The following is a 27466-nucleotide window of genomic DNA, read 5'->3' on the forward strand; positions in this document are numbered from 1 at the left end:
CTCATCGTCCGGCAAAAAAAATACCCCGCCGCCGCGGCTGTCCACAGCACTGCCTGACCAAAAAGAGTGGGTTGGCTTTCCGCGGCGGGATCCAATCTTTCCCTCTTTCAAAATTACGCCGCGTGAAGCGAAAGCCGCTGATGAAGCCAACGAACGCGCTTCGGGGTAAAGCTCCCGACAGGGGATTTTTTTTAAAAAAGAACAGGCATCCGTATGGACAGGCGGGGTCCTTGGGCGCGAGTGTGGGAAAGCCGGGGTCCTGCCGTCGGAGCCTGGGCGGATGAGGTCACTCTTTGTGGCGGCTGCCGTTGGCAAGATGGCGCCGGTGTTGGCAGAGAAGAAGCTGCTGGAGCCGGACGGGCCTTTGGCTGCCGACCTCCCCAGCGAGGAGGAGGAAGGCCAGAGCCTCTGGTGAGCGGCCGGGCCGGACCTTCAGACACCGGCGGGGGGGAAGAACTGAGCGGGGCGGGGCCGGCATTGCATCCTTTCCCCTCGTAGGTGGGAGTCGGCTTTGCAGGGCCGGGTGGGGGGCTGCCGCCGCCGCCGCCAAGGGAGCCCCAGGCGGCCTTTTGGGCCTCCTTTTTGCAGCCCGTTTTCTCCTCAGCTCCGTCGCGCTTGGGAGGAGCGGCGCTTCCTGCAAGCTTGAGCCGAAGGGGCGCTTGCCCTGCCCGCCGGGTGGATGGAGGGGCTGCTCCCTGCTTGCAAAAGCCGACAGTGGGCGGCAGGTTTTCCCCGGCTTGGTGCTACGAACTCGGCTAGCGTGAGACAACCACACCCATCATCCCCAGCCCGTCCTGGAGGTTAATGGTGCAGGTGGATTTCGCCCTTCGGGGGGAGCCTCTACCCTGAAAATGGGGCTCCCGCCGCTGCATCTTCTCTGGCTTCCCTTCCTTTGGGGAGGATGCGAACTGTTTTTAGCTTATTTATTGATTTTTACACAAATACAAAAGACTAAAACAAATATGGTTCCCATTTGTCAGTTACAGATCCTAAGCCATTCTATTACATTCCTTATTAATGCATCTATATGTAATCTATATACACTGCTCAAAAATAAAATAATGGAATGCTCAAAAAACACTACCTAGATCTGAATGAATGAAATATTCTCATTGAATACTTTGTTCTGTACAAAGTTGAATGTGCTGACAACATGTGAAATTGATTGTCAATCAGTGTTGCTTCCTAAGTGGACAGTTTGATTTCACAGGAGTTTGATTTACTTGGAGTTATATTATGTTGTTTAAGTGTTCCCTTTATTTTTTTGAGCAGTGTATATAATATATATTATTCAAAGGGATAGGATAAGTGGTAAGTAAAATAGATGAGTAATAGTTAATTATACTTATAAGTGTATACAAATATCACTGAGTAGTCTTGAGAAATAGATACAGAGGTTAAGGCTCTCTTTTTACCCCCTGCACCCAAGGTGGTGTACAACATTATAAATGCAACAATATGTAAAAGAAATCTAAATTGCTTTAAAAGGATTATACAAAATGACAAAGTGTTAAAAAAACCCATATACAGTCAGGCAATATTCATCCAATTCAGTAACTCCGTAGTTGCTGGAGGCTTGGGAGATTTGAATGCCTGGCAGCCTCTTTAAACAGGATGCCTCTTAAAATATTAACCTTCATTCATACCTGGAGCTTTCATCCAATGCAAAAATAAGCAGACTCCTCCGGCTTCCACATGGCAGTTTTGTGTCTTGTTATTGCTTTCTTTTTTTTAGTGCCAGCATCCCCCCCCCCCCCCTTGCTGGGATGCCTTTTTATTCTGTATAAAAGGGAATGAATGAATGAACGATGCATGATGTATGAATCTGTTTGTTTAACTTTTTTAACTATGGTGATTTTTTAGATTATAATTTTACTTAGATTTCTAATAACCTTTGCTGTAAGACTCCTGAGTCTCAGGAGAAGGGCAGCATAGAAATTGAAATAATAATAATAATAATAATCAGTATTCCATAGCTAACATTGTATGATGCTTGGCTGGTGTTTCTATGGCTTTGCTTTCTATACTGGTGGGGCTTTCTGGTTTTATTTATTTATTTAGTTAGTTAGATTTTTTGTGCCGCCCTTTTCAACTGACTCAGGGCAGCTTACAACAGAATACAAAGCATGTAAGAAATCTAATATTAAAAAGTTCTAAAAATTCTAAAACCTCATTTTCCTAAAAATACAACTATCCACATTAATTCAGCAGCATTTAGCCATTCATGACTATTTGTACAATGCTAACCATTTTATCAGTGGACTGCTCTTATTTTCTGAGATCGACCATTATAAACATAACACAACATGAGATGGACAGCTGCACAAATCATTAGTGTTGAACTAATGCTAGGATTTTGAGTATGAGCCAACAGTGCAATATTATGTTTTCATTGATAGTTCCCTTTGTAATGGTTCCCTTTGTAATGGATGCATGCTTAACGTGGCTTAAGGAATGTGTTATTCCTTAAAGAGTATTCTGAACTCTTTGAGTTGCCATGTATTTTATTTAGAAGGAGTTCTTCTAAACCTCTTGTTTTATGTTTTGTGATTCACCACTATAATTCTCTAAAATATGTCACACGGTGAGAATCACCTATTCTCTTGTTAAAGAATTTGACTCTTCAATATTTCAATTATAGAGAAACAATTGCGACTCTAATGAACAAAAAATTCCTGGACATTTTGTTAACTGTTTAGAAACATTCTAAATCTAGTACACAAACAAAACAGGGTTTATTTTCTGCAAAAGGTAGGGTCAGGCCTTTGACTTCTGGTACCCAAGTCTTGTGGGGAGCAGCTTTCCATAATACATGCAATACATAACCTTTAGTTCCTTGTTTATTAAATTTGTACAGCTGTCCATCTCATGTTGTGGCATGTTTATAATGGTTGATCTCAGAAAACATAATATTGCATTGTTAGTGCAATCCTAGTATTAGTTCAAATTCATAATTCATAAAAGGTGGCCTTTCCCCTCAACTCGTCTAAAAAAAAATGGTTGTCTGATATTATAAGGCCTAACATGATTGAATGTAATTGTAAAATAGAAAAAAAAATCCTCACCCAAGGGTTTAAGTATTCATTTACTGTTAGGAAATGAAATATGGACATATGATAACCATAGAAGCAAAGGGGGGAAAAAGCTGATTCATTTTTTATAGGATGGACCTTCACTTCTATTTTATTTTTGTCATTCGTTCTGTTCTTTTGATTTGTACTTTTCATCTTTGACTAAAAAGCATGTTACTTTAATGCAGGTTATCAATATTGAGTGAAGTCTCCACCCGCTCAAGGTCTAAGTTACCATCAGGCAAAAATATTCTTGTGTTTGGTGAGTATCAGTGAACAGCTATGGGAGGCTACTGGTTCTCCAGGAAGGTTAAGTGATGAAAGAAAAAAGCCATTTAATTTGGACTAAAGCCTTTTCAAATATACATTAGCCGGGCTTAACATTGAATATACATTAGCCAGGGTTCACATGGTCTTGTGTGCATTTTGTGACAAAAGGCCTCTAGTGCTTCTTACAGACTTAGTGTTTTTTTCCCCCTGTTTATCTTTTTGAAAAAGAAAATGAAAGGTAATTGATATTTAACAAGTTAGAAAGTGAAAGAAGCGTGCAGTTGACTGGCACCATAAAGAGGCCTTGCTTTGTTTAGCTGTTCAGTAAAATGAAATGCTTCTTCAGCTACTGTAAAGGTACTTGCATGATGTGTTTTTCTGTTAAAGATTATCTTCCTATTTCTTCTCTCCCTTGCAAACAAACTGGCAGGTGATGATGGCTCTGGTAAAACAACCCTGCTGACTAAAATCCAAGGAGCAGAGCATGGCAAGAAAGGAAGAGGGCTGGAATATCTATACCTAAATGTCCATGATGAAGATAGAGATGGTAAAGTCCTTGTTTTACCTGCCTTTCTTTTGCCTGACGTTCAAGGCCAGCTTATCTTATTGGACTGTGGAATGTCAGGAGTTTAAGTGTCTTTATCCTTTTTCAGTTTCTTTCAGGTCTTGTTCATTCTCTTTCCTTTGATGCCTACATTTGAGCAATTAGCAAGACCTGCTATTCCCACCACAAAATATGGCCCTTAATTATCTGTTAACCACATTTAATACTTTCTGCCTCATCATCTCTGTTAGCATTTCTTTTTTTTGTGTGCAACGTTCCCCCTCCACTTTTCATTTAAGTCTGGTGTCTGTCCATCCATCCATCCATCCATCCATCCATCTATCTATCTATTGGATTTCTGCACCGCCCCTCTCTGAAGACTCTATATAAATTTTTCAGAATCCTCCACATCCATTCTTCTGACCCCCTTGTTGCACCATTCGTACAACCTGAAATGTTTTTGACATTCACTCATCTGGCTTCGCTGCTTTCAGAATGATTTGATCCTTTTGTCCTTTCTGCCCTGTGCATTTTAAAATTGCTCGTCAGAATCCTTCAGCTGCCCTACTTTTTCTAAGCTTGTCCTCAGAACTCACCTTTGAAAAAAAGCTGAGTACTGCAGCATTTCCAACTCTGGTACACTTTGGATCATCCTTGCCTTCTGTGACCACAATAAACACAAACTGATCTCATTTAATTTAATAAAGGGTAACTGTGCATAAAGAGTTGTGGTTTTGTTAATTTTGTGATGCAGTTCCCTAGTCATAAACGATGTACATGAAGGAAATGTCTGCCTCTAAATACATATGCTATTCAAGTAAAAGCCCTACATGGTTCTAATCTGGTCCTAAGACCTACATGGCTTAGGACCAGATTATCTTCGGGACCTTCTTCTGCCTCATGTATCCCAGCAGCCAGTTAAGTCCCACAGAGTTGGCCTTCTCTAGGTCCCGTTGGCCAGACAATGTCGACTGGCGGGATCTAAGGGAAGAGCCTTCTCTGTGGTGGCCCTGGCCCTCTAGAATGAACTCCCTCTGGAGATACGTACCACCCCCTCCCTCCTGGGCTTTTGTAAAGCTTTAAAAACCTACCTCTGCCAGCGGGCATGGGGGCCGTGAGTGACAAGACTGTCTCCAGCTGTTACTAGATCTGATTGGATTGGACTGGATGAATGTGTGTGAGTGTATATTGGATCTTTTAAAATGGGTTTTTTTAGTAAATTTTTATAATTTTTATAGTTATTTAGATTTCTTGTATATTGTTATATTTAATGCTGTATGCCGCCCTGAGTCGTCTCAAGAAGGGCGGCATAGAAATCTAATAAATAAATTTAAATTTTTTTAAAAAGGCACAATATTTAAGAACCATTTACGCATGGTATGTCTGTATGTTTGGGTTTTATAATAAGTTTTTTTTTAGTTATTTTAGTATTGGATTGGATTGTTACATGCTGTTTTTATCATTGTTGTTAGCTGCCCCGAGTCTATGGAGAGGGGCGGCATACAAATCCAATAAATAAATATATTTCTTGCAAAAGTCATTTTAGGAAAAATACAGGCACTGGTTAAATGCTCATGGGGTCTGACTTACCTCGCTGCCGGTTCGCTTCTTTATGCGCCACGTGGGTGCGCGTGCTTTGTCCCCCATGCCTAACCTTAAAAACCTAGCTTCTGTGCATGTGCAGAAGCAAAAAACAAAATGGCAGCATAGGCGTCACCAAAAAAGCTAGCACAGGGGCGTGTCCAGCCAGCCATCACTACCGGTTCTGTGAGCGAAGGGAAATTCCCATTACTGGTTCTGAACCAGCCGGAATCTACCTCTGCTCTAAACATTAGTGGTGGAGCCGAGTAATGCAAATTGTAGCAATAAACTTAAGAAAGATGAAGCAACTGAGATGAGAAGATTTATCCAGATTTATCTTTGCCAATTTGGAAATAACCATCCTGGTATTTTTTAGGTAAGAATGCCTGAAATAACTGCATATTCTTGTACTTAGGCAGCCTCTGCTTCTCCCTTCTTTCTCTACCTCCCTGATGCTGAATTCTTGTTTGTAGTCTCCCTTGCAGCAAAGTTGTGCTATATTTAGTGCTGGCTGTGTGTACTTGGTGCTTTAGAAGTTGTCAGGGCCAAGTATGTTAATGGATGCCATATCTCTTAATGTGAGAGGGATTTCTTACTTAAAAGGAATTGTCTTCTTTGCAGATCAGACCCGCTGTAACGTTTGGATTCTCGATGGCGATTTGTATCACAAAGGTCTCTTAAAGTTTGCAGTGACAGCAGAAACATTGCAGGAGACTCTGGTAATCTTTGTGGCAGACATGTCTAGGCCATGGACTATTCTGGAATCCTTACAAAAATGGGCAAGCGTCTTGCGAGAACATATTGATAAATTGAAAATCCCCCCGGAAGAGATGAGAAACATGGAGCAACAATGTAAGTTACGTGAGGCTGACTTTTTAAAAAAAATGTCTGCGCACTTTATTTAGCAGAATTCCCATAACTATGTTGAGCCAGGCCAAAAGTCCATTAACTAAGCAGTGTCTACCTCATTTGTCTTCCTGCAGTTTGTGTTTGAGTCTCCTTGTTTTAAACAGCATTGCCAATTATATGCTAATGTTTTAAACAGCATTGCTAATTATCAACAGAGCCTGCAAATTTGTACTTTTTCATCTAACGAAGAATTGGTCACTTGGGAAAGTAGGCTTGTAAATAAATAATATTCCTCTTCCTTTTACAGCACAGCTAAATAAATGTTGGAATGAGATAGGTGGAGTAGCCTTCATGAGTAACGTTGTAGACTTTTACACAATAAACGAGGGCATAATGGGTTAGATCTAAATTTGATAGTGCCTGGAGTAGAACGTTTGACAGTGATGGTTCTTGAGTTACTCATTACAGAGTTGCTGTGTTGATTAAATGGATTTGTTCTAAGTAGGATTGTGTCTCGAATGTTTCTGTGGCTTGTAAGAAAAGCAATATAATGATATAGCAATAGCACTTAGACTTATATACCGCTTCACAGTGCTTTTACAGCCCTCTCCAAGCAGTTTACAGAATCAGCATATTACCCCCAACAATCTAGGTCCTCATTTTACTGACCTTGGAAGGATGGAAGGCAGGTGAGGATTGAACTCTTAGAAGGAAGCTGAATTAGCCTGAATACTACATTTTAACCTCTGTGCCACCATGGCTCTTAAGATCTAAATATCTTAAGCTAGAGCAGTGTTTCTCAATTATTTTCTATTGCGCCCCCAACTAGAACTATTGTTTGCAATATTCAGCATGTTTCCGCTGAAAAAAACTCAAGAGGCTTATCAGCATGATTGGGGTGTAATGTTTTTAAGTGAGCCTTAATTTATTTGGCTTCATGCTGTCCACTGCCAACATTTTTAGACATAGTAAACATACCGGTCTTTCCTCGTCTTCCACCATAGTCACAGACAAGACAAGCACTACATAGGCTTTGTCATATTTCCTCATCTTAGCTTTCGGGAGACTTACGTTTGTCTCATTACCTCCATCTCTCGCCTCCTTTCTTTTCATTCCTGTTAAATATTTTTCCATGGCGTCTCTTAAGGGTTTGTTATATGCATTTCATATCTCCTGCTCTATGCTCTGTGTGCTATTGTTCAGTGCAAAACCGCCCTACTCCCTGTGGCAAAAAAAGCACATTCCCTGGAGTCACACACACACACCCCGACATCGCTCTGTCCCCCCCCCCCAGCCCACTATTTGAGAAACACTGAGCTAGAGCAAGCTTCCAAGTTGCTACTTCTTTTTCAGAAATATTTGAGGGGGGGAAAGCAGCCATGAACTACTTCTTCCCAAAGCTGTTGAGATTGAAGAGAAATTGTTTTCCCCAGTTGTGACAGTGGGAAAGCTGGTGCCAAGACTTCATGCATTTACCCTGGTTTTCCAGGAAGTCCATCTTCCGCTATCAATAGTCAAGTGTGATTTGATGCTTGCCTAATACTAAATTTAGACCTCGTTTCCCCTTCCCTGTTTGCATTGCTGGGCTTCTTGCTTTAATTCAGAAGTCTTCAAACTCGGAAACTTGAAGACTTGTGGACTTCAACTCCCAGAATTCTCCAGCCAGCTATGCTGGCTGGAGAATTCTGGGAGTTGAAGTCCACTAGTCTTCAAGTTGCCATGTTTGAGGACCCCTGCTTTAATTTGTGCAAAATCTGTTTCTGCCAACATTGATTCGTTCCAGTATGGATTCTTGGCAGCTCTTGTGCAAAGCCCAATTAAAGTATTTTCAGATGGCTGTGCCTTTGTGCAGGTTGTTCTCGATGTACGGATCCCAATTGAGAGCCCAGAGTTTTTGTTGCTAAATGAAACAATTGTTAAGTCAGTTTTGCCTCATTTTATGACTTTACTTGCCACGGTTGTTAAGTGAAACTTTGCAGTTGTTAAGCTAACTTAAATGAATCTGACTTTTCTATGGTCTTTGCTTGTCAAAAGCAGAGACAGTCTGGAAGTTGAGTCATGGCAACCGAACTTTTTTCTTTTTTTGAAAAGTTTCACTGCTTAGTCAAGTAGCTTCTTCAGTCTGACCGAAGAAGCTACTTGGATAAGCAGCGAAACGTTTCAAATCAAAAAAGAAAAGTTGAATTGAGTTGCCATGGCTCAATTTTCAGACAATTCTACCTGCATGAATGAGTATCTTCACTGACAAGCAGAGACAATGGAAAAGCTAGTAATATAATTGCAAGTCTCAGTCATATCATGTCTTGCTTATCAACCACGTTGCTTAGTAAACATAGAAACATAGAAGATTGACAGCAGAAAAAGACCTCCTGGTCCATCTAATACTTATACTATTTCCTGTATTTTATCTTAGGATGGATATATGTTTATCCCAGGCATATTTAAAATCAGTTACTGTGGGGTTACCAACCACGTCTGCTGGAAGTTTGTTCCAAGCATCTACTACTCTTTCAGTAACAGTTGTGGGTCCCAATTGTGGTCAGTTAGTGAAGACTACAACAATTCATACAGAATGAATTGATAGCCCCAAAGGTGCTTTTTCAAGAGACAACTGGACTTTCTGGTTTGTCTTCGAAGATGGATTTATACTCCTTGCAGAACAGGAGTCCATTCTGTCCTTCCATTCCCCACCATCCAGTCAAGAGCTGAAGAAGCTTCTTGGACGAGAAGCGAAACATCTTCAAAGAAAAACCAGAAAGTCCACTTGCCTCTTGAAAAAGCACCTTTGGGACAACCATGATCCTGGATGACTGAGAATCTCCATAGATATGCATGAATTGATTGTTAAAGTTCACCTTGTGATGTCACTTGATTGGTTTATTTACAGTTCCTTAAAATTGTTGAAGAAATGTAACACACAAGAATATCCTGTAGAGTTTCAACTTACGGGTTGATGTGTCTTCTAAATTGTGTTTCTGATAATTATTTCAAAAGCATAATGATGAATTTTCCATCCTCAAAGCTCTCCTCTTACAGATGTGCATTGAATGCGACTTGCACTGAACTTTAGGGGTTGCAGTGACAAAAATGTTGTACATGGCATTGACCTGGTAGAAAGCCATTGTCCAAAATCAAATAGCAGCATTTTAAAAAAACCAGTTCGTTTATTTATGATTCACATTATTATTATTTATTAGATTTCCGTAGACTCGGGGCGGCTCACAACATAATAAAACAATTCATAACAAATCTAATAATTTACAATTTAAAATTTAAAGTAGTTAAGAAAACCCCATTTTTAAGCAGACATACCTACAAACATACCATACATAAATTATATAGGCCCGGGGGAGATATCTCAATTCCCCCATGCCTGATGACAAAGGTGGGTTTTGAGGAGTTTACGAAAGGCAAGGAAGGTAGGGGCAGTTCTAATCTCTGGGGGGAGCTGGTTCTAGAGAGTCGGGGCCGCCACAGAGAAGGCTCTTCCCCTGGGGCCCGCCAACCGACATTGTTTAGTTGACGGGACATGTGTGTGATATAGCGATGTTCATGATAATAGTTGATTTATTTAAAAAAACGATTGGGGCTATGAAATTGTAGAGGTCCACCAGGGAGGAAATTCAGTCAAAAGCATCATTTAAAAAGTTTTTTTTTAAAAATACCAACTTTTGTTCGAAAAACAATGTGAGTGCGTCATCAGAATTTCTATTCCAAATATTTGGGCGCCGTCATCTTTTTTCAAGAAGTCTATTCTGGCAAGCACCTTCCACTACTTGACATAAACACCTCTGGCCTCAATGTGACACTGAGCTCATATTATGCTGCTGGTGGGGGAAAAAAAAACCCTTAAAAGATTTCCGAAGCTGCATCATGTGAGTTCACCAAACCCATAAATAATTTCAAATACAGTGGGTAAAAGAATCCCTTCCTTCTGCCAAGAAGTTACGTGCTGTGGATTGTATCATTTCATATTTATACGGAAACCTAAATGAATGTGTCCATTACAGCAGAAAAACACCTACTTTTGGAATTTTGCAAAACACACGTGTCATTTCTGTGTGTTCTCTGGATGTGGAAAATGATGGTTGTGTATCTGCGCCCAAAGTGAAAGTTTCCAAAGCTATTGAAAAATGCAAGAAGATGAACGGCACTGTGTTAGCAAAAACGTCAGAAGAGAAGGATTTAGGGATAGTGACAGTCTCAAAATGGGTGAGCAGTGTGGTCGGGCAGTAGGAAAAGCAAGTAGGATGTTTGGCTGCATAGCTAGAGGTATAACAAGCAGGAAGAGGGAGATTGTGATCCCGCTATATAGAGTGCTGGTGAGACCACATTTGGAATACTGTGTTCAGTTCTGGATACCGCATCTACAAAAAGATATTGATAAAATTGAACGGGTCCAAAGAACGGGCTACAAGAATGGTGGAAGGTCTTAAGCATAAAACGTATCAGGAAAGACTTCATGAACTCAATCTGTATAGTCTGGAGGACAGAAGGAAAAGGGGGGACATGATCGAAACATTTAAATATGTCAAAGGGTTAAATAAGGTTCAGGAGGGAAGTGTTTTTAATAGGAAAGTGAACACAAGAACAAGGGGACACAATCTGAAGTTAGTTGGGGGAAAGATCAAAAGCAACGTGAGAAAATATTATTTCACTGAAAGAGTAGTAGATCCTTGGAACAAACTTCCAGCAGACGTGGTTGGTAAATCCACAGTAACTGAATTTAAACATGCCTGGGATGAACATATATCCATTGTAAGATAAAATACAGGAAATAGTATAAGGGCAGACTAGATGGACCATGAGGTCTTTTTCTGCCGTCAGTCTTCTATGTTTCTATGTGTTCTTGTTTTTCCCCACCATAGAAGGCAGGAGTTGTTACCTTAGCTAAGAAAGCAGTCATATAAAACAAGGCCTGTCCTAAGTGAAAGCTGCTCAGAGTTGTACACGGTGACATACAAATTTAATAAATAAATGCAGTTGTGCATAGGTGCCTCTTTCTAAAATACCAGCCCCTTCAATGTTTAGCAGTTGAGAGATGAAGCATAGGTGGCATGCTGCAGATGTTTGACTTTCCTGGCTCTTGGTAAAACAAACTTTGATTTGGCCCCAAGTCAAAGTTTAGCTCAATCTATTAAAGAATGCAGTGAGGGTGCAAATTTGTTAGTAACTGCAACAGCCCAAATGAAGAAGCATCTTAAGTCACTGAAATCCACTTTTATGGAGTTTTAGCTCAATCTGTTGAGCTAAAACTCCCTAAAAGTGGATTTCAGTGATTTAAGATGCTTCTTCATTTGGGCTGTTGGAGTTACTAATAAATTTGCACCCTCACTTGATGAAGTTCTCACTGTTTGGAACAGTGCAATGACAAACCTATGGTATGCAGAGCTCAGGTGTCGCGCAGCTCAGCTCCTCCACGCAAGCACCTCCTGCTGGCCAACTCGTTTTCGGGTATCTGCCGCACGTATGCAGAGGGTGTGGCGCGTGCAGGAGATGTGTGCATGAGGTGGGGAGGTCAGGCGTGCATGTGCGAGGGAGTGCAGGTGTGTGCACCTTCCCCCAATGTGGCCTGTTTTGGGTTCCAGGAAGCTGCAGGGAGGCCCACATGGGACGGGGGTGTTTGCATGTGCAAGAGTGAAGGAGTTAGGGGGGCACAGGGAGTAGCACATGTGGGGGGGCAGAGGTTGCATGTGGGGGGGCATGCGGTGTGCCCCACCTGTATTGCATTAGGGGTGCCAGCGCATGCTTTCGACACCTGACTAGAAAAAGGTTAACCATCACTGTTCTAAGGCAATACAGTGTTCCCTCGATTTTCGCGGGGGATGCGTTCCGAGACCACCCGCGAAAGTCGAATTTCCGTGAAGTAGAGATGCGGAAGTAAATACACCATTTTTGGCTATGGACAGTATCACAAGCCTTCCCTTAATACTTTAAAACCCTAAATTACCATTTCCCATTCCCTTAACAACCATTTACTCATCATTATTACTGGTACTCACCATTGAATAAGACACTTAGTGGTCCTTATATTTATAAACATAATTATTTATTAACAATAATTAATTTTTTGTTATTTATTTGCAAAAATTATTAGTTTGGCGATGACGTATGACGGGCGGGAAAAACTGTGGTATAGAAAAAAACCCGCAAAGTATTTTTTAATTAATATTTTTTGAGAAACCGTGGTACAGTATAGGCTGTTCGCGAAGTTCGAACCTGCGAAAATCGAGGGAACACTGTATATCCTTTATATTTTATCATGTAGAAGATCTCATTAAATAGAAGAGATGGCATATTTGTTTTTGGAAGGGTAGAAACATAGAAACATAGAAGACTGACGGCAGAAAAAGACCCCATGGTCCATCTAGTCTGCCCTTTTACTATTTCCTGTATTTTATCTTACAATGGATATATGTTTATCCCAGGCATGTTTAAATTCGGTTACTGTGGATTTACCAACCACGTCTGCTGGAAGTTTGTTCCAAGGATCTACTACTCTTTCAGTAAAATAATACTTTCTCATGTTGCCTTTGATCTTTCCCCCAACTAACTTCAGATTGTGTCCCCTTGTTCTTGTGTTCACTTTCCTGTTCACCAACCTTGAAAGTATTTGCAACCATTGGGATATTAAGTGTAAAAGCTAGGGGTAGAGTTTCTGAAAGCCTATTTAAAGGAAGCTTGTTTTCTGCACTTCAGGTCTTTTGAATTTTTAATATGTGGAATTCTTGTAGGGTTTCCTCTTCCAGAAAACCTGGCACAGATACAGCAGCTCTCCTCCCTCCCCACTTTAGGTCTCTGTAGTAGTTCACCGAAAAAGCCTTAAAATAATGAAGCCTTGGGGCTTCAAAATGAGCTACCCAAATCCATTTTTGAAAAACATTTTTGTTTTGAAGAAAAACTCTTTTTGCATTGTCAAGTGTTCTTGGAGACCTGGAAGATGAAGTAGGATAACTGGTAAACGTCTTGAAAACTATTCTTGGGTGGGAGGGAGGGAGGAATTGATGATGAGGTTTATTTTTACAAGCAGGTGCTTTGTCCTAATTTTGGCTCTTTATTTCCAAACAATACCTGTTTTTTTAAAAATAAAGAACGTTTGAAACAGTAGCCGTAGCTTTTAACATAGCAGACATTTTTTAAAAGAAGTTTGTGTTTTCTATGTTACGTAGTTGTGAAGATTTTTCAAGAATATGTAGAACCAGAAGGAGGTTATCAGGGATCTCCACAAAGAAGAGGTCCATCAGGGCAAGACGAGGAGAATATTGCTCTCCCGCTCGGAGAGAATGTGCTGACTCACAATCTTGGGATCCCTGTGGTGGTAGTTTGCACAAAGGTAAGCTTGAAGTTCCACTCATTGCCTCCAAAAAACCTCATTTATACAATGGACTTGAATCCTGTTACTTCAAAGAAGGAAATCTGATTTGTGGGGAAGATGGTTCTTTTTTCCTTCCCTCCCTCTTTTCCTCATATCTCCTTCCTTCCTTCCTTCCTTCCTTCCTTTCCTCCTTTCCTTCCTTCCTTCCCTCCTTCCCTCCTTTCCTTCCTTCCTTCCCTCCTTTCCTCCCTTCCTTCCTTTCCTCCTTTCCTTCCTTTCCTCCTTTCCTTCCTTCCTTCCTTCCTTCCTTTAACCTTAACATCAGTAACGATACCTTATGCATATTCTTTTTGATTTCAATAACTCTCACATTTCCCATTCTCTGCAATCCAGGAAGAACCTTAAGTTCTACCTGCTTCCCTTTTCTTCAACCTTCTCTATTGTATCTGCCAAATATTCGAAATCACAGGAGATCTCTGTCCTAAATTCACATGCCACACAGCTGAAGTGTGATTAAATAGCAAATTAGGTCTAAGAAGTAGCATGTTTTTGAATTGGATAAAGCTGCCATAGGTGCAACATTGTCAAACAAAAAAATATTGGAGAATGTCATTGTGTGTTTTTTAAATTTGTGTACATTGCCCTGAATCATATTGGGTTAGTAACTATATCAATGGACTAAATGAATAAATACAATTGAAACTCCCCCCTCCCCAAAGAGATTTAAAGTTTGCTCTAAATATTGATTTATGCAAAAGTCATTTTATTGCATGGCAGACTTTCAGAACTCTTGAGATTCCTTTGTTATTTTTTTGTTTCTTCCAGTGTGACGCAATGAGTGTGTTAGAAAAAGAGCACGACTACAGGGAAGAACACTTTGATTTCATTCAGTCGCACATTCGTAGGTTCTGCTTGCAGTGTATCCTTTTTCTTAAGCTGAAGTGGAATATTGAAGCAGTGCTTTATAAACTTAAAACTGTGTTTTAACATGAATCCAATTCTGTTCTTTGTTTTGTTTCCATCACTGAATAGAAATGGCATTTAGACCTATATACCACTTCATAGTGCTTTTACAGCCCTCTCTAAACAGTTAACAGAGTCAGGCTATTGCCCCCAACAATCTGGGTCCTCATTTTACCCACCTCGGAAGGATGGAAGGCTGAGTCAACCTTGAGCCGTAGTGAGATTTGAACTGCTCAACTAGAGCTAGCAGTTAGCTGAAGTAGCCTGCACTTTAACCACCGCGCAGCCCCAGCTCTTGAAAACACAGTCACATCTATGTTTCATTTGCCTTTCCTTCATTTCATGAGTACATACTGAAACCATAAAGGACAACTGTCAGGGTTCGAAGTCCAGGGGTGGCATTCTTACTGGTTTGGGCAAACTGTTAGCTCTGATGATCAGCTGGGAGTAAACCAGTTCCCTCCAAAGATCAGCTGGGCCCATCCGCCCCTGTTCTTTATCTTCTCAGCTGATTAGCATGGTACAGCGGATTGCCGCATTTCAGCTGTGTTATGTCCCAGCAGCAATGCGGAAAGTAATTTTTTTTTGTTAAACTTTGCACGCGCATCATTACTCAACCGGCTGTTAAACCAGCATGATGCCACCACTTGTAATAATCCAAGAGAAATCAAGTCTCGGAGGCCTGGGGTTTCCTCAAAACAATATATTTATTTGGGATGTCATATTGGCAGGGCTGGTGAAAACCCGACTCTGAAGAGCCCAAGGTTTTCCTCCACTCAACTGAAAGTCCTTGCCCTCCAGGTCATGTTTGTTTGTTTGTTTGTTTGATTGATTGATTGATTGATTGATTGATTGATTGATTTTTATGCCGCCCTTCTCCTTAGACTCAGGGCAGCTTACAACATATTAGCAATAGCACTTTTTAACATAGCCAGCATATTGCCCCTACAATCTGGATCCTCATTTTACCCACCTCGGAAGGATGGAAGGCTGAGTCAACCTGATATTTGAACTGCTGACCTACGGATCTACAGTCAGCTTCAGTGGCCTGCAGTACAGCACTCTACCTGCTGCGCCACCCCGGCTTATGTCCATCCCATGGCTCCAATCAGGTTGTAGTCCCAACTCCGGCTGCTTTTGGTCTACCGTTCCAACACGTGGTAGTGCGTCTTTGGCTCCCACAAGAAAGAAAGTTATTTTGACTACACATCCCCCTCGGCTACCTCTGCCTCCCACCTTATGTTCCCACAGTTCCACCCGGCTTTGCTGTGGCAACTTTGAAGTGGCTCCCAAAATTGCTTCAGCATCTTCCGTTTTCTCAGTTATGGTGAAAGGCTTTGTATTTCCAGTAATGGCTTTAAATGAACACCAATTGTAGATGCTCTTTATTCTAGCAGTGAACAGTACAACCCCATGAATGTTGACTCTGAGGAATGGTTGTATTTCTTTCAACTGCTTAGCCTCTTTGTAATAATTTTTGAAATTGAAAACTTTTAGCATGCTCATTTCTGCAGTGTGCTTTACTCTCTTTTCCTTGGGCTTAAAATTAAAAGGATGGACTGCTTCAAGCCATTAACACAGGGGTCCCCAAACCTTTTACACAGGGGGCCAGTTCACTGTCCCTCGGAATGTTGGAGGGCCGGACTATAAAAAAACCCTATGAACAAATCCCTATGCACACTGCACATACCTTATTTTAAAGTAAAAAACAAAATGGGAATATACTATTTAGAGGGAGGGGGAAAGAAGTCTGAAATTCATATATGTTTATGTTTTGTTTTTAATTTTCTTTTGTTAACATCTGATTGGCTAAACAAGGTTTTCTTGGCTTATAGAAAAATGTATAAAGAAAGAAGGAAGCACTTTGGCATAATGGTTAATAAGTTAGAAATATAATTGGTGTACTTTTTTGAGGAGGGAATTTAATTAAAAGAAAATGTATTTATTTATTTATTTATTATTTAGATTTGTATGCCACCCCTCTCCGCAGACTCGGGGTGGCTCACAACAGAATAAAAACAATTCATAACAAATCTAAATTGTAGTTTAAAATATTTAAAAATATTTAAAATGAATGTAACTGGATGACAAAATTAGAAAAAAAACTTTTGCAACTTTTTTGATGATTGATATTAGTTACTAACAAAATACCACATTTTATTCATGGAAAATTAGATGTGCTCCTGTCACTCACCCGTGGGCCGGATAAATGGCCTTTGTGGGCCGCATGCGGCCCGCGGGCCGTAGTTTGGGGACCGCTGCATTAACATTTGGGCCTATCATCATCAACACACAGTAAATAAACATATGGTGTAGTGGTGAAGTGTTGGAGAGGTGACCAGTGCTTAGCTGTTGTGTTACTCTCTCTCATGGGGAATGCTCCGGGGGAAAAAGAGGAGAAAGCAGCAACATATTGTCTTGAATTTCTGAGATAAAGGCACAGGATATAAAATTAGCAACTAAATATATCATTTAGAAACAGGTACTTACTTTTGAGAGACTTAAATGTATACATTTAGCCCTTGGAATTCACGACTCTGCTTGGAATTTTCCTTAAACAAAATGAATAGATGGCGCAGCCTTGATCTATACATCCGTTAAAGAGGAGAAGAACCATAACTTGTTATATAAGTACATTGTACATAAAACATACGGCTTTCACTTTGCAAACCCTGCCTTAGTGGTAGAAAAGGACGCAGTTTTTATGTAAGTTGAAGGGCAAAATAAGCATCAAAGGGCTACACAATATTTTTCTGGCTGGGTGGGGCAGGAGAGGCGAAACCTACCCAAAAGATGCAAATACCTGTCTCAACTCTAATAGAAATCCATCTTGAGTAATAATGTCTGGATGAAAGACAATATATCCTGTTTTTCCCCCCAAAATAAGACCAAGCGCTTATTTCATGATTCAAAAAATTATAAGACAGGGTCTTATTTTCAGGGAGACACGGTAGATGGATGGATGGATGGATGGTAGCTGGATGGAAGATAAATGGAAGATGGACGATAGACAGACAGACCGACCACACACCATGTTTCCTGTAAAATAAACACATCCCTGATAAGCCCAATGAGGCTTTTGAGTGCCTATTACTGCCATGCACTTATTTCAATTTTAAAAACAAAATATAAGACAGGGTCTTATTTTCAGGGAAACAGTAGTAATCCTATAATAATTTGAAGTGCACCAGTTTGGGAAAGAGACATATTTTTCATGCTCTGTGTAGTATCTTCTTGGGATTGGTCTTTTCTGGATAGTATTTCACCTTCATACCCTTTGGCTCTTTTTTTGAGAAATATGCCTAGTCTCTAAATTCTCTTCTTACCTTCCAGAATTTTTCACCTTCCAGAATATGTTAGAGAATTTCCTTTGAAAATGGTTAAATTTCAAAGAGGGTGTGTGTGATGTGACCTGCACCCCCCCCCCACCCCATGGGGATAAGCCCTGAAATTTGTTTAATCATACTATAAGGCTTCCTAGTTCCCAAAACTGTGAATGAAATTATTACATGTGTGTTATAATCTCCTTCACTGCAGCCCTCCTCTCTTCCCTGCCGCTCAAATAAATTGTCTTCCTCCATTTTCAAGTGTATCTTTTCAAGGGGATTAAAAGAAAGCAAATCACGCTTTTATGTTTCAAAACGCATTACTGAAAAAAAAGAGATGTGCTTGCATGAATGGTAATTTTTTTTCTCTAGACCTGCTGGCTGGGACAATGAAAAGAAAATTGCAATCCTGCATGAGAATTTCACAACAGTGAAACCAGAAGATGCCTACGAAGACTTCATCGTAAAGCCACCTGTAAGAAAGGTACAGTTGCTTTCAACTCTGCTCCATTATCCTTCACGTGTAGCTAACTGCTGGTCGTTGACACTGAAGTTTGTATTTTAAATTACAGTACAGTGTTCCCTTGATTTTCGCGGGGGATGCGTTCCGAGACCGCCCGCGAAAGTTGAATTTCCGCGAAGTAGAGATGCGGAAGTAAATACACTATTTTTGGCTATGAACAGTATCCCAAGCCTTCCCTTAACACTTTAAACCCCTAAATTACAATTTCCCAGTCCCTTAGCAACCATTTAGATTATTACTCACCATGTTTATTTATTAAAGTTTATTTAAAAAAATGTTTTTTAAAGGCAGACAAAAGTTTGGCAATGACATATGACGTCATCGGGCGGGAAAAACTGGTATAAGGGGGGAAACTGCAAAGTATTTTTTAATTAATATTTTTGAAAAACCTTGGTATAGATGTTTCGCAAAGTTCGAACCCGCAAAAATCGAGGGAACACTGTAAACTCTTGTTTGGCATCGGCAATGCCGAGTAGTGAATTTGCTAACTATTCACTTACGAAATACTTGGAGAAGTGCTTCTGGGGGCTCCATTGACCAGAGGTCTTCAGATTTGACCACTTTAAGACTTGTGGACTTCAACTTTCTGTTGTGGACCACTTTAAGACTTGTGGAGTTGAAGTCCACAAGTCTTAAAGTTGCCAAGTTTGCGGACTTCTGCCTTTGACTAACAAAGGAGCACTTATTTAAAAAAACAGACTGCTGCTTCTCACCCCAGGCAAGGACAATTGTAGTTTAGTATGGAAAAGTGCAGAATAAAATGGCTTGAATCCAACTAACTATGAGGGGAAAGAGTGTTCTGAGACATAGAAGTGTTTTGAGGAGACCTTTGATATACATCTCCCTTGCTTCAGGCACAGAATTTTGCAGGAGGGACCCAGAAGAGATTTCCTTCTTAACTGCATAAATTTATCAACCTGGCAGCCATTATTATTATTATTATTATTATTATTATTATTATTATTATTATTATTATTTATTGGATTTGTATGCCGCCCCTCTGCAGACTCGGGGCCATCTTTGCAGCCCATCAGTATCTAACGTGTGCAGGCTGCCTATGCAGTCTAAAACTGCTTGTCCAGAAATGGGAGATAGGCCCTATAGTTCCTACTCTGACAGCAGATCAAGGAAGCGGATGACTCCCTAGTTCAGTGGTTCTCAACCTGGGGGTCAGGCTCCTTAGGAGGTCGAACGACTGTTTCACAGGGGTCGCCTAAGACCATGGGAAAAGATAAATTTCCCCTGGTGTTAGGAACTAAACCTTCTGTTCTGGCGCCTTGGAACATATTTTTACAATCCGGCCAGTCAGGCGTTTACAGTGGGGGGTGTCCCTCTCACCTTCCTGCCAATCAGCTTAAAGCTCTGTGGGTGCTTGACTTATGGTTGGGGGCCACCCCAACATGAGGAACTGTATTAACGGGTCGCGGCATTAAAAAGGTAGAGAACCACTGCCTTAGCTGTATCTGAGAAAGCCATTCTCTCTCTGCGGTATGAGAAGCCATTGGCTTCTTTTGCATATGGAGAAAAGGCTGCTGTGTTCCACCCCTTTCTTTCCATGCCCAGAAAATGTGGGGGTGTCATTTTCAAGGAATTTTCTTGGAAATGTCCATCTCCCCCTTATCTGTGTTGATCTCAGGACAGATTGACCATCCAGCAGGACTTCTAATCTTAAAACGCCATGCTAAGAAAGGAAGTGGAAGGGAAAGTGCTATCACACCCATTTGCATGTGGCTCCCAGTTTGGGGGAAGAAGTGTGTAAATCTGTATTTGTGTATTTCTTTCCTTGTGTGTGTGGCTCTCTTCTCCCCCCCCCCCCCAAAAAGATCCAGACTGTTATGCCCATCCACATTTCTTGAATTTATTACACCAGATGTCTAGGTGTATAATAATCGTCCTCCACCCCTCTTCGGTAACCGCTCTTAATAGAGATAATTTCAGATAACTCCACATCTGTTTTCACCACTTTTTTTAAATTTCCCTTGTCAGTTAGTTCATGATAAAGAGTTTGCGGCAGAAGATGAGCAAGTCTTTTTGATGAAGCAGCAGGTAAGTGAGGAGAAACACTCTTTTCTGCTTTTCTTGTCTCTGGTGCTTAGGATATTTTAAAATAGGATCTTTGCATCATGAGGCTTTGGGTCTCAATGCAGCCCCCTGATTCCTCCCCCCCTCCCTTTTTGTAGCCTTTGCATTCCTTTTTGATCACAATTGCAGAAAATTATTATTATTATTATTATTATTATTATTATTATTATTATTATTATTATTATTTATCGGGGCGGTTCACAACAGTAATAAAAACAATATAGTAATGGAACAAATCTAATATTAAAATACATATAAAACCCTATCATTATTTAAAAAACCAAACAGCACATTCATACCAAACATAAAACAAAGTATAAAAAAGCCTGGGAGAAAGGTGTCTCAACTCCCCCCTATACCTGGCGGTATAAGTAGGTCTTGAGTAGTTTACGAAAGACATCTTCATGATTTGCTGGCAGGTAAAGATCCAAACATTTAAACCTATACCTAAAAACAACATTTCTCAAATTAGAAGAACATCGTCTTGGTCTTTTCCACATAGTATTGACTACTTAGCGTTATTAAGAGCCGGGGTGGTGCAGTGGTTAGAGTGCAACGCTACAGACTACTTCAGCTAGCTGCTAGCTGTAGTTCAGCAACTCAAATCTCACCACCAGCTCAAGGTTGACTCAGTCTTCCATCCATCCGAGGTGGGTAAAATGAGGACTCGGATTGTTGGGGGCAACATGCTGATTCTGTAAACCACTTAGAGAGGGCTGTAAAAGCACTATGAAGCGGTATATGTCTAAATGGTATTGCTATTGCTATTATCCTACTACAGTGATCCCTCGATTATCGCGAGGGTTCCATTCCAAGACCCCTCGCGATAATCGATTTTTCGCGATGTAGGGTTGCGGAAGTAAAAACACCATCTGCGCATGCGCGCCCTTTTTTCATGGCCGCGCATGCGCAGATGGTGGAGTTTGCGTGGGCGGCGGGGAAGACCCAGGGAAGGTTCCTTCGGCCGCCCAGCAGCTGATCTGCTCGGCAGCGCAGCAGCAGCGAGCAGACGAAGATCGGGGTTTCCCCGCCGCCCACGCAAAGGGGAAACCCCGATTCGGTTCCTCGCTGCGCTGCCGAGCAGATCAGCTGCTGGGCGGCCGAAGGAACCTTCCCTGGGTCTTCCTCGCTGATGCCCCCGCTCACCCGCCCGCCGCCCGCCCGCCGCCCGCCAGCAAGAGGGGGAGAGATAGAGAAAGAGAGAGAAGGAAAGAAAGAGATGAGAGAGGGAGGAAGAGAGTGTGAGAGAGGAAGAAGCAAGATAGAGAAAGAGAGAGAGAAAGAAAGATGAGAAAGGAAGGAAGAGAGTGACGTCATCGGGTGGGAAAAATCGCGATATAGCGTTTCGCGAAGAACGAGATCGCGAAAATCGAGGGATCACTGTACTACAGATCTGAATCGTCCCCTTTTTTCTTGTGATAGTTAGTAAGTCTTCAGTGATTCCCCAGTAAGCAGAATCCTAGCCAAAAGGACCAGGGTGTAAGGCTCTAAGGGAGAAGAAAAAAATTCCCAGCACTTCTTACACGCAGAGCAAAAGTGGAGCTTTCTCTGTTTTGCATGGTGATTTTCCCTCAAAACAATTCTTGGAATTGTAATTGTCTGATGCAGTGAAAGAGATCACTGTGTCTGGTCACATGGGGCTTCTCTAGTTTGTGGGTGAGCTGTTTCCTTAGGAGAGCTTTTAATTTTAATTTAGAAATACTGCTCTTTTTTTTTTTCATTTGAAACTAGCGACTGTGATTCACTCTTATCAAGGATATATAGTACAGATCACGAGTGCCCACACCCATAGTTCAGTGCCCCCTGCCGATGTGCGTGTGACCCCACCATGCTGCCCCGCCCCTTGGGAATATGTGCATGACACTCCATCCCCCAACTTCCAGTGGGCCTTGTGTTGGTGCCTGGGGAGGTGAAAACGCTCTCCCCTGCTCCCCAGAGGCCCCCTCCGGAGGCCGAAAATGCCCTTCCAGAGCCTCCATGCAAGCCCAAAATCAGCTGGCCGGCACACACATGAGCTAGAGCAATGGTTCATGTGCTGACAGATATGGCTCTACATGGCACCTGTGGCACACTGGCATAAGTGCACAAATAAATAGTAGATCCTTGGAACAAACTTCCAGCAGACGTGGTAGATAAATCCACAGTAACTGAATTTAAACATGTCTGGGATAAACATATATCCATCCTAAAATAAAATACAGAAAATAGTATAAGGGCAGACTAGATGGACCATGAGGTCTTTTTCTGCCATCAGACTTCTATGTTTCTATGTTTCTAAATTACACTCAACCTGATGTTGGTGAAGACACCTATCACTGCCCTTCACTGTTAACCATACTAGATAGATTTGTGTTCACAAACATCTGGAATGCTGTAAATTATGTCTCCATAACTGAGTGAGTTGTTCGTTGGTTTGTATCGTGCCTTTATTATTTTTATAATTAACTCAAAGGAGACAACATGCCGAAAACTCCTTCCTCAGCACAACCAACCCTTTGTAAGGTTAGAACTAGAACTAGTCCAGTCTCCTGGTGATTGGCCCTAAGTCAGAAGTTCCCAAACTTGGTAACTTTAAGGCTTGTGGACTTCAACTCCTAGAATTAAGTTCTCTTTCAGTCATTCCTTGCCAAGCAGCCGGCAACCCCTACCAGAGCTTCTGTAAGTATACATAGTTAAAATTGGCTGGCTGGAGAATTCTGGGAGTTGAAGTCCACAAGTCTTAAAGTTGTCAAGTTTGAAGACCTCTGCCCTAAGTCATGCAGCCATCTTTTATTCCTAAGGCGGGACTAGAACTCAGAACTTGGGACTCTCCTGCTTTCTGCCATGGTGCCTTGAGCACCAGGTTGGAGTTACAGCCACATCCTCTCTCCTCGTTAACAATATAAAATGTCAGTAGGGAAAAAAGCTTTCTAAAATGAAATGGTGTTTTGTGGGTTCTTTGGATAATCAGTTGACAGGACTGTTAACTTCTCTTTCAGTCATTCCTTGCCAAGCAGCCGGCAACCCCTACCAGAGCTTCTGTAAGTATACATAGTTGAAATTGGTTACATTCCATAAGGCAGAATAATCAAGATAAGAAAGAGTAATCCATCAGTGAACGTCTTGGGAACATGAAATTGTTTGACAAACGATCTCCCTGCGCCAAGGGAAATTTGTATTTTATGAATGACTTCAGTTCGTTGTTGTACACAGCTTTGAACAATCATAACCGGGGAAAGGTGGTACTTTACAAAAAGGTGGCATCAGTAAACCACATCCTGTTTGCTTTTTTATTATTGTCCAGGAATCTCCTGCTCGCGGCCCTTCTGGCTCCCCTCGACCGCAAGGCAGGACAGGCCCTGCCGCTGTTCCCAGCGCCTCGCCAATAGCATCCGTCAAGAAGCCAGATCCGGCTATTAAAAGTATGCAGTTCACCTTAGGAATGTTTGTTTTGTTTTGAACTTTGCCTGGGTGTAACAGCCTTTTATGGTTTGTTGGTTCAAAAGGCTATGGGGATAAAGTTTTTTTTAATCAACTGCTACGTTGATCATTAGCGTAATGAAACTTGCCATTGTGGGGGAAAAGTTGAACCTCTTAAATGTAATTTCTTTCTTTTTAAAATCTTTTTCAATTATAGCATTAAAAAAAAACCCCTAATTCTCACCTGCTTTAATCCTTCATCGGATATGGGGTGCAATAATTAGAGGTGTATCTTTATAATAAATCCATGCCCAAGCAAGGAGATCAAAAACATTTTAGAAAACCTAAGATGTTTTTGGAACAATAGTGGATCTATATCTAGAAAAGGCAGCAGACCACTCTCCCCCCAAGAATATCTAAGTTTATGTTACTCAAATACAGATATAGTTAAACTACTGAAGCTATGGTAAAATAGTATGTTTTGATGAAGATTTATTTATTTTATTTATTTATTAGATTTGTATGCCGACCCTCTCCGTAGATTCGGGGCGGCTCACAGCAACAATAAGACAATGTACAACAAATCTAATAATTTAAAAAACACTAAAAACCCCATTATTAAAAGCAAACGTGCACACAACCATATCACACATAAACTGTATAGTCCCGGGGGAGATGTCTCAATTCCCCCATGCCTGACGGCAGAGGTGGGTTTTAAGGAGTTTGCGAAAGGCAAGGAGGGTGCGGGCAGTTCTAATCTGCTGGGAGAGCTGGTTCCAGAGGGTTGGGGCTGCCACAGAGAAGGCTCTTCCCCTGGGTCCCGCCAAACAACATTGTTTAGTCGACAGGACCCGGAGAAGGCCAACTCTGTGGGACCTACCCGGTTGCTGGGATTCGTGCAGCAGAAGGCGGTCCCGGAGATATTCTGGTCCGGTGCCATGAAGGGCTTCATAGGTCATAACCAACACTTTGAATTGTGACCGGAAATTGATCAGCAACCAATGCAGACTGCGGAGTGTTGGTGTAACATGGGCATTCCTGGGGAAGCCCATGATTGCTCTCACAGCCGCATTCTGCACGATCTGAAGTTTCCGAACACTTTTCAAAGATATTACGGCTTTATTTGAAAGCTAGTGTAGTCTAGTGGTCAGAGTGCTGGACTAGAGGTTCTAGATTTCCCTTAGGTCTGGAAGCCATTTTAGTGATCTTGGACCAGTTATGCCCGTCTTAGCCCAAATCAGCATTGGGCCTTGTGGCAAAAATCCCTCCCTTGTTGCATCCTGCATTTTTCTGCAAGACGTTGCCCTCATGCAAAAAGAAAAGAATGTTGCAACAAAATGGGTAACAAGATCATTGTTTGATGTGCGCGCGTACAAACACACACAATTTTGCAGGATCCAATCTGGGTTAGTCACCAGGACCAGAGGTTTTTAGTCTTCCAAGCTTTCGGACTCAAGCCTGGAGCCCATCCTCAGGGAACTTCGCTCTAGCAGAAGGCAACATTCTGGTCTCAGTGACCAAGCCAGATTGGGTCCTGCTGTAACATCATTCTGAGATATGACTTAAAAAAAAAACAACTTTATTAAATATTTAAAAAATGCAAAGTAAAAAAGGAAAAGGAATGAAGATATAGGGGAAGTTGAAAGGTAGAAAAGAGAGAGAAAAGATTAGAAAGATAGTGAGAAAGAAATAATTATGTCAACTATCTAGTTGACATTTCGGTAACAAACGACCTATGGTTTCAGTTCCTATACTGTTGATTGTTTAAGGTGTCGTTTTTATTAGGTTTAATTGTATTTATTTGATCTTTAACAGTTATTGTATATTACTGTTGGTAGACAGTCATTTGAAATTTGATTTGTAGGGTTTGAAGAGAGTCTTCAGCATGCATCTTGATTGATAGCTTGTGTAATTTAAAATATAAATTGTTTTCATTTTATCTGTTGTGTTGATAGAGAGCAAGATTGGTATTTATTTTTTTCTTTTTTGATGATATGATGTTTCAGGTTTGTTTTTTTATGCTTGAGCCAATAGTACCATTTTTTCCAGTCAAACAAATTTCCATATAATAACCATTCACATTGAAAAGTTACCAGTGCCATAGTTTTTTTCTTTTATTTCTCAGCTTCTCTTTTAAAAGTCAATTTCTTTTAAGGGTCAGTATTCCACCTTTCAAAAGACGCGATGGCTAAAACGCTGAGCTTATCGATCAGAAAAGTCAGTGATTCGAATTTCTAGCGCTGAGTAATGGAGTGAGCTCCCATTACTTGTCCCAGCTTCTGCCAACCTAGCAATTCGAAAGCACGTTAAAAATGCAAGTAGTGTCTTTTGGAAAAGACACTATTCTAAACAAACACTCTTTCTTATGACACACATAAATACCGCAGTCAGAATATCGCTGGCACAAATGTGGAAAAATGAACAGACCCCATCGGAAAGTTTAATTATCGACAAAATATATAGATGTGTAGAGATGGACGAAACTCAATTAAGGGAATTAAAAGCAAAGAATCAAAACGACTATGGTACAAATAGCACGAATGGATTCAAAAGAAAAACTAAAAATGCAATAATACAAAGTATCAGTATATATGGAAAGAATACAAATACCTTGCAATATTAATGGAAACGAAGTAAAAGCATTCTCTTTCTTTTCTTTTTTTCTTATTTTAATATTATGTTTTACTTACTATATTTATAATTGAATGTACTGTATACAATTTAACAAAATATATAAAGAAATTAATGATATACAGTGATCCCCCGGTTATTGCGTTCCCGACCATTGCGAACAGGCTAATTTGCGATTTTTGAACCCGGAAGTCAAAACACCATCTGCGCATGCGTGCCCTTTTTTTCTATGGGCACGCATGCGTAGATGGCGCCGGGCAGATCAGCTGCTGGGCGGCTTCCCTAGGTCTTCCCCCTCTTGGCGGGCATCAGCGAGGAGTTTCCCCACCGCCCACGCAAACTCCTCGCTGCTGCCGCTTTGCTCGGCTGGGAAGCGGCCCGAGCGAACGGCTTGTCCGCAGCCTGCCTGCCCGCGCGCCCGCCGCTCGCGCGCCCTTCTCCCGCCCGCGCCGTTCGCTCTGGCCGCTTCCCAGCTGAGTACTCAGCTGGGAAGCGGCCCGAGCGAACGGCTTGTCCGCAGCCTGCCTGCCCGCGCGCCCGCGGCTCGCGCGCCCTTCTCCCGCCCACGCCATTCGCTCGGGCCGCTTCCCAGCTGAGTACTCAGCTGGGAAGCGGCCCGAGCGAACGGCTTGTCCGCAGCCTGCCTGCCCGCGCGCCCGCGGCTCGCGCGCCCTTCTCCCGCCCACGCCGTTCGCTCTGGCCGCTTCCCAGCTGAGTACTCAGCTGGGAAGCGGCCCGAGCGAACGGCTTGTCCGCAGCCTGCCTGCCCGCGCACCTGCGGCTCGCGCGCCCTTCTCCCGCCCACGCCGTTCGCTCGGGCCGCTTCCCAGCTGACTACTCAGCTGGGAAGCGGCCCGAGCGAACGGCTTGTCCGCAGCCTGCCCACGCCGTTCGCTCCCCCTCTTGCTGGCG

The 27466-nt window shown here is 41.8% G+C and overlaps 1 protein-coding gene across 2 annotated transcripts in view; it reads left to right on the forward strand.

Annotated features, from left to right (window-relative positions):
* The first annotated feature begins 229 nt into the window (after window positions 1-229).
* DYNC1LI2 (dynein cytoplasmic 1 light intermediate chain 2) overlaps window positions 230-27466 on the forward strand; it is a 33636-nt gene continuing 6399 nt past the window's right edge. The window contains exons 1-11 of one of the 2 annotated variants that reach the window (XM_070760364.1): window positions 230-411; window positions 3260-3333; window positions 3772-3888; window positions 6088-6318; window positions 13485-13648; window positions 14456-14549; window positions 17164-17299; window positions 18292-18403; window positions 20429-20488; window positions 23503-23544; window positions 23808-23925. In XM_070760364.1, the coding sequence (XP_070616465.1) occupies window positions 281-411; window positions 3260-3333; window positions 3772-3888; window positions 6088-6318; window positions 13485-13648; window positions 14456-14549; window positions 17164-17299; window positions 18292-18403; window positions 20429-20488; window positions 23503-23544; window positions 23808-23925 (1279 nt within the window). In that variant the 5' untranslated portion in view covers window positions 230-280. Of the gene's footprint in view, window positions 412-3259; window positions 3334-3771; window positions 3889-6087; window positions 6319-13484; window positions 13649-14455; window positions 14550-17163; window positions 17300-18291; window positions 18404-20428; window positions 20489-23140; window positions 23183-23502; window positions 23545-23807; window positions 23926-27466 lie in introns of both variants that reach the window. The other variant, XM_070760363.1, reaches the window with a different exon arrangement.

This window comes from Erythrolamprus reginae, chromosome 9 (genome assembly GCF_031021105.1).
Source record: "Erythrolamprus reginae isolate rEryReg1 chromosome 9, rEryReg1.hap1, whole genome shotgun sequence".
Classification (NCBI taxonomy): Eukaryota; Metazoa; Chordata; class Lepidosauria; order Squamata; family Dipsadidae; genus Erythrolamprus; species Erythrolamprus reginae.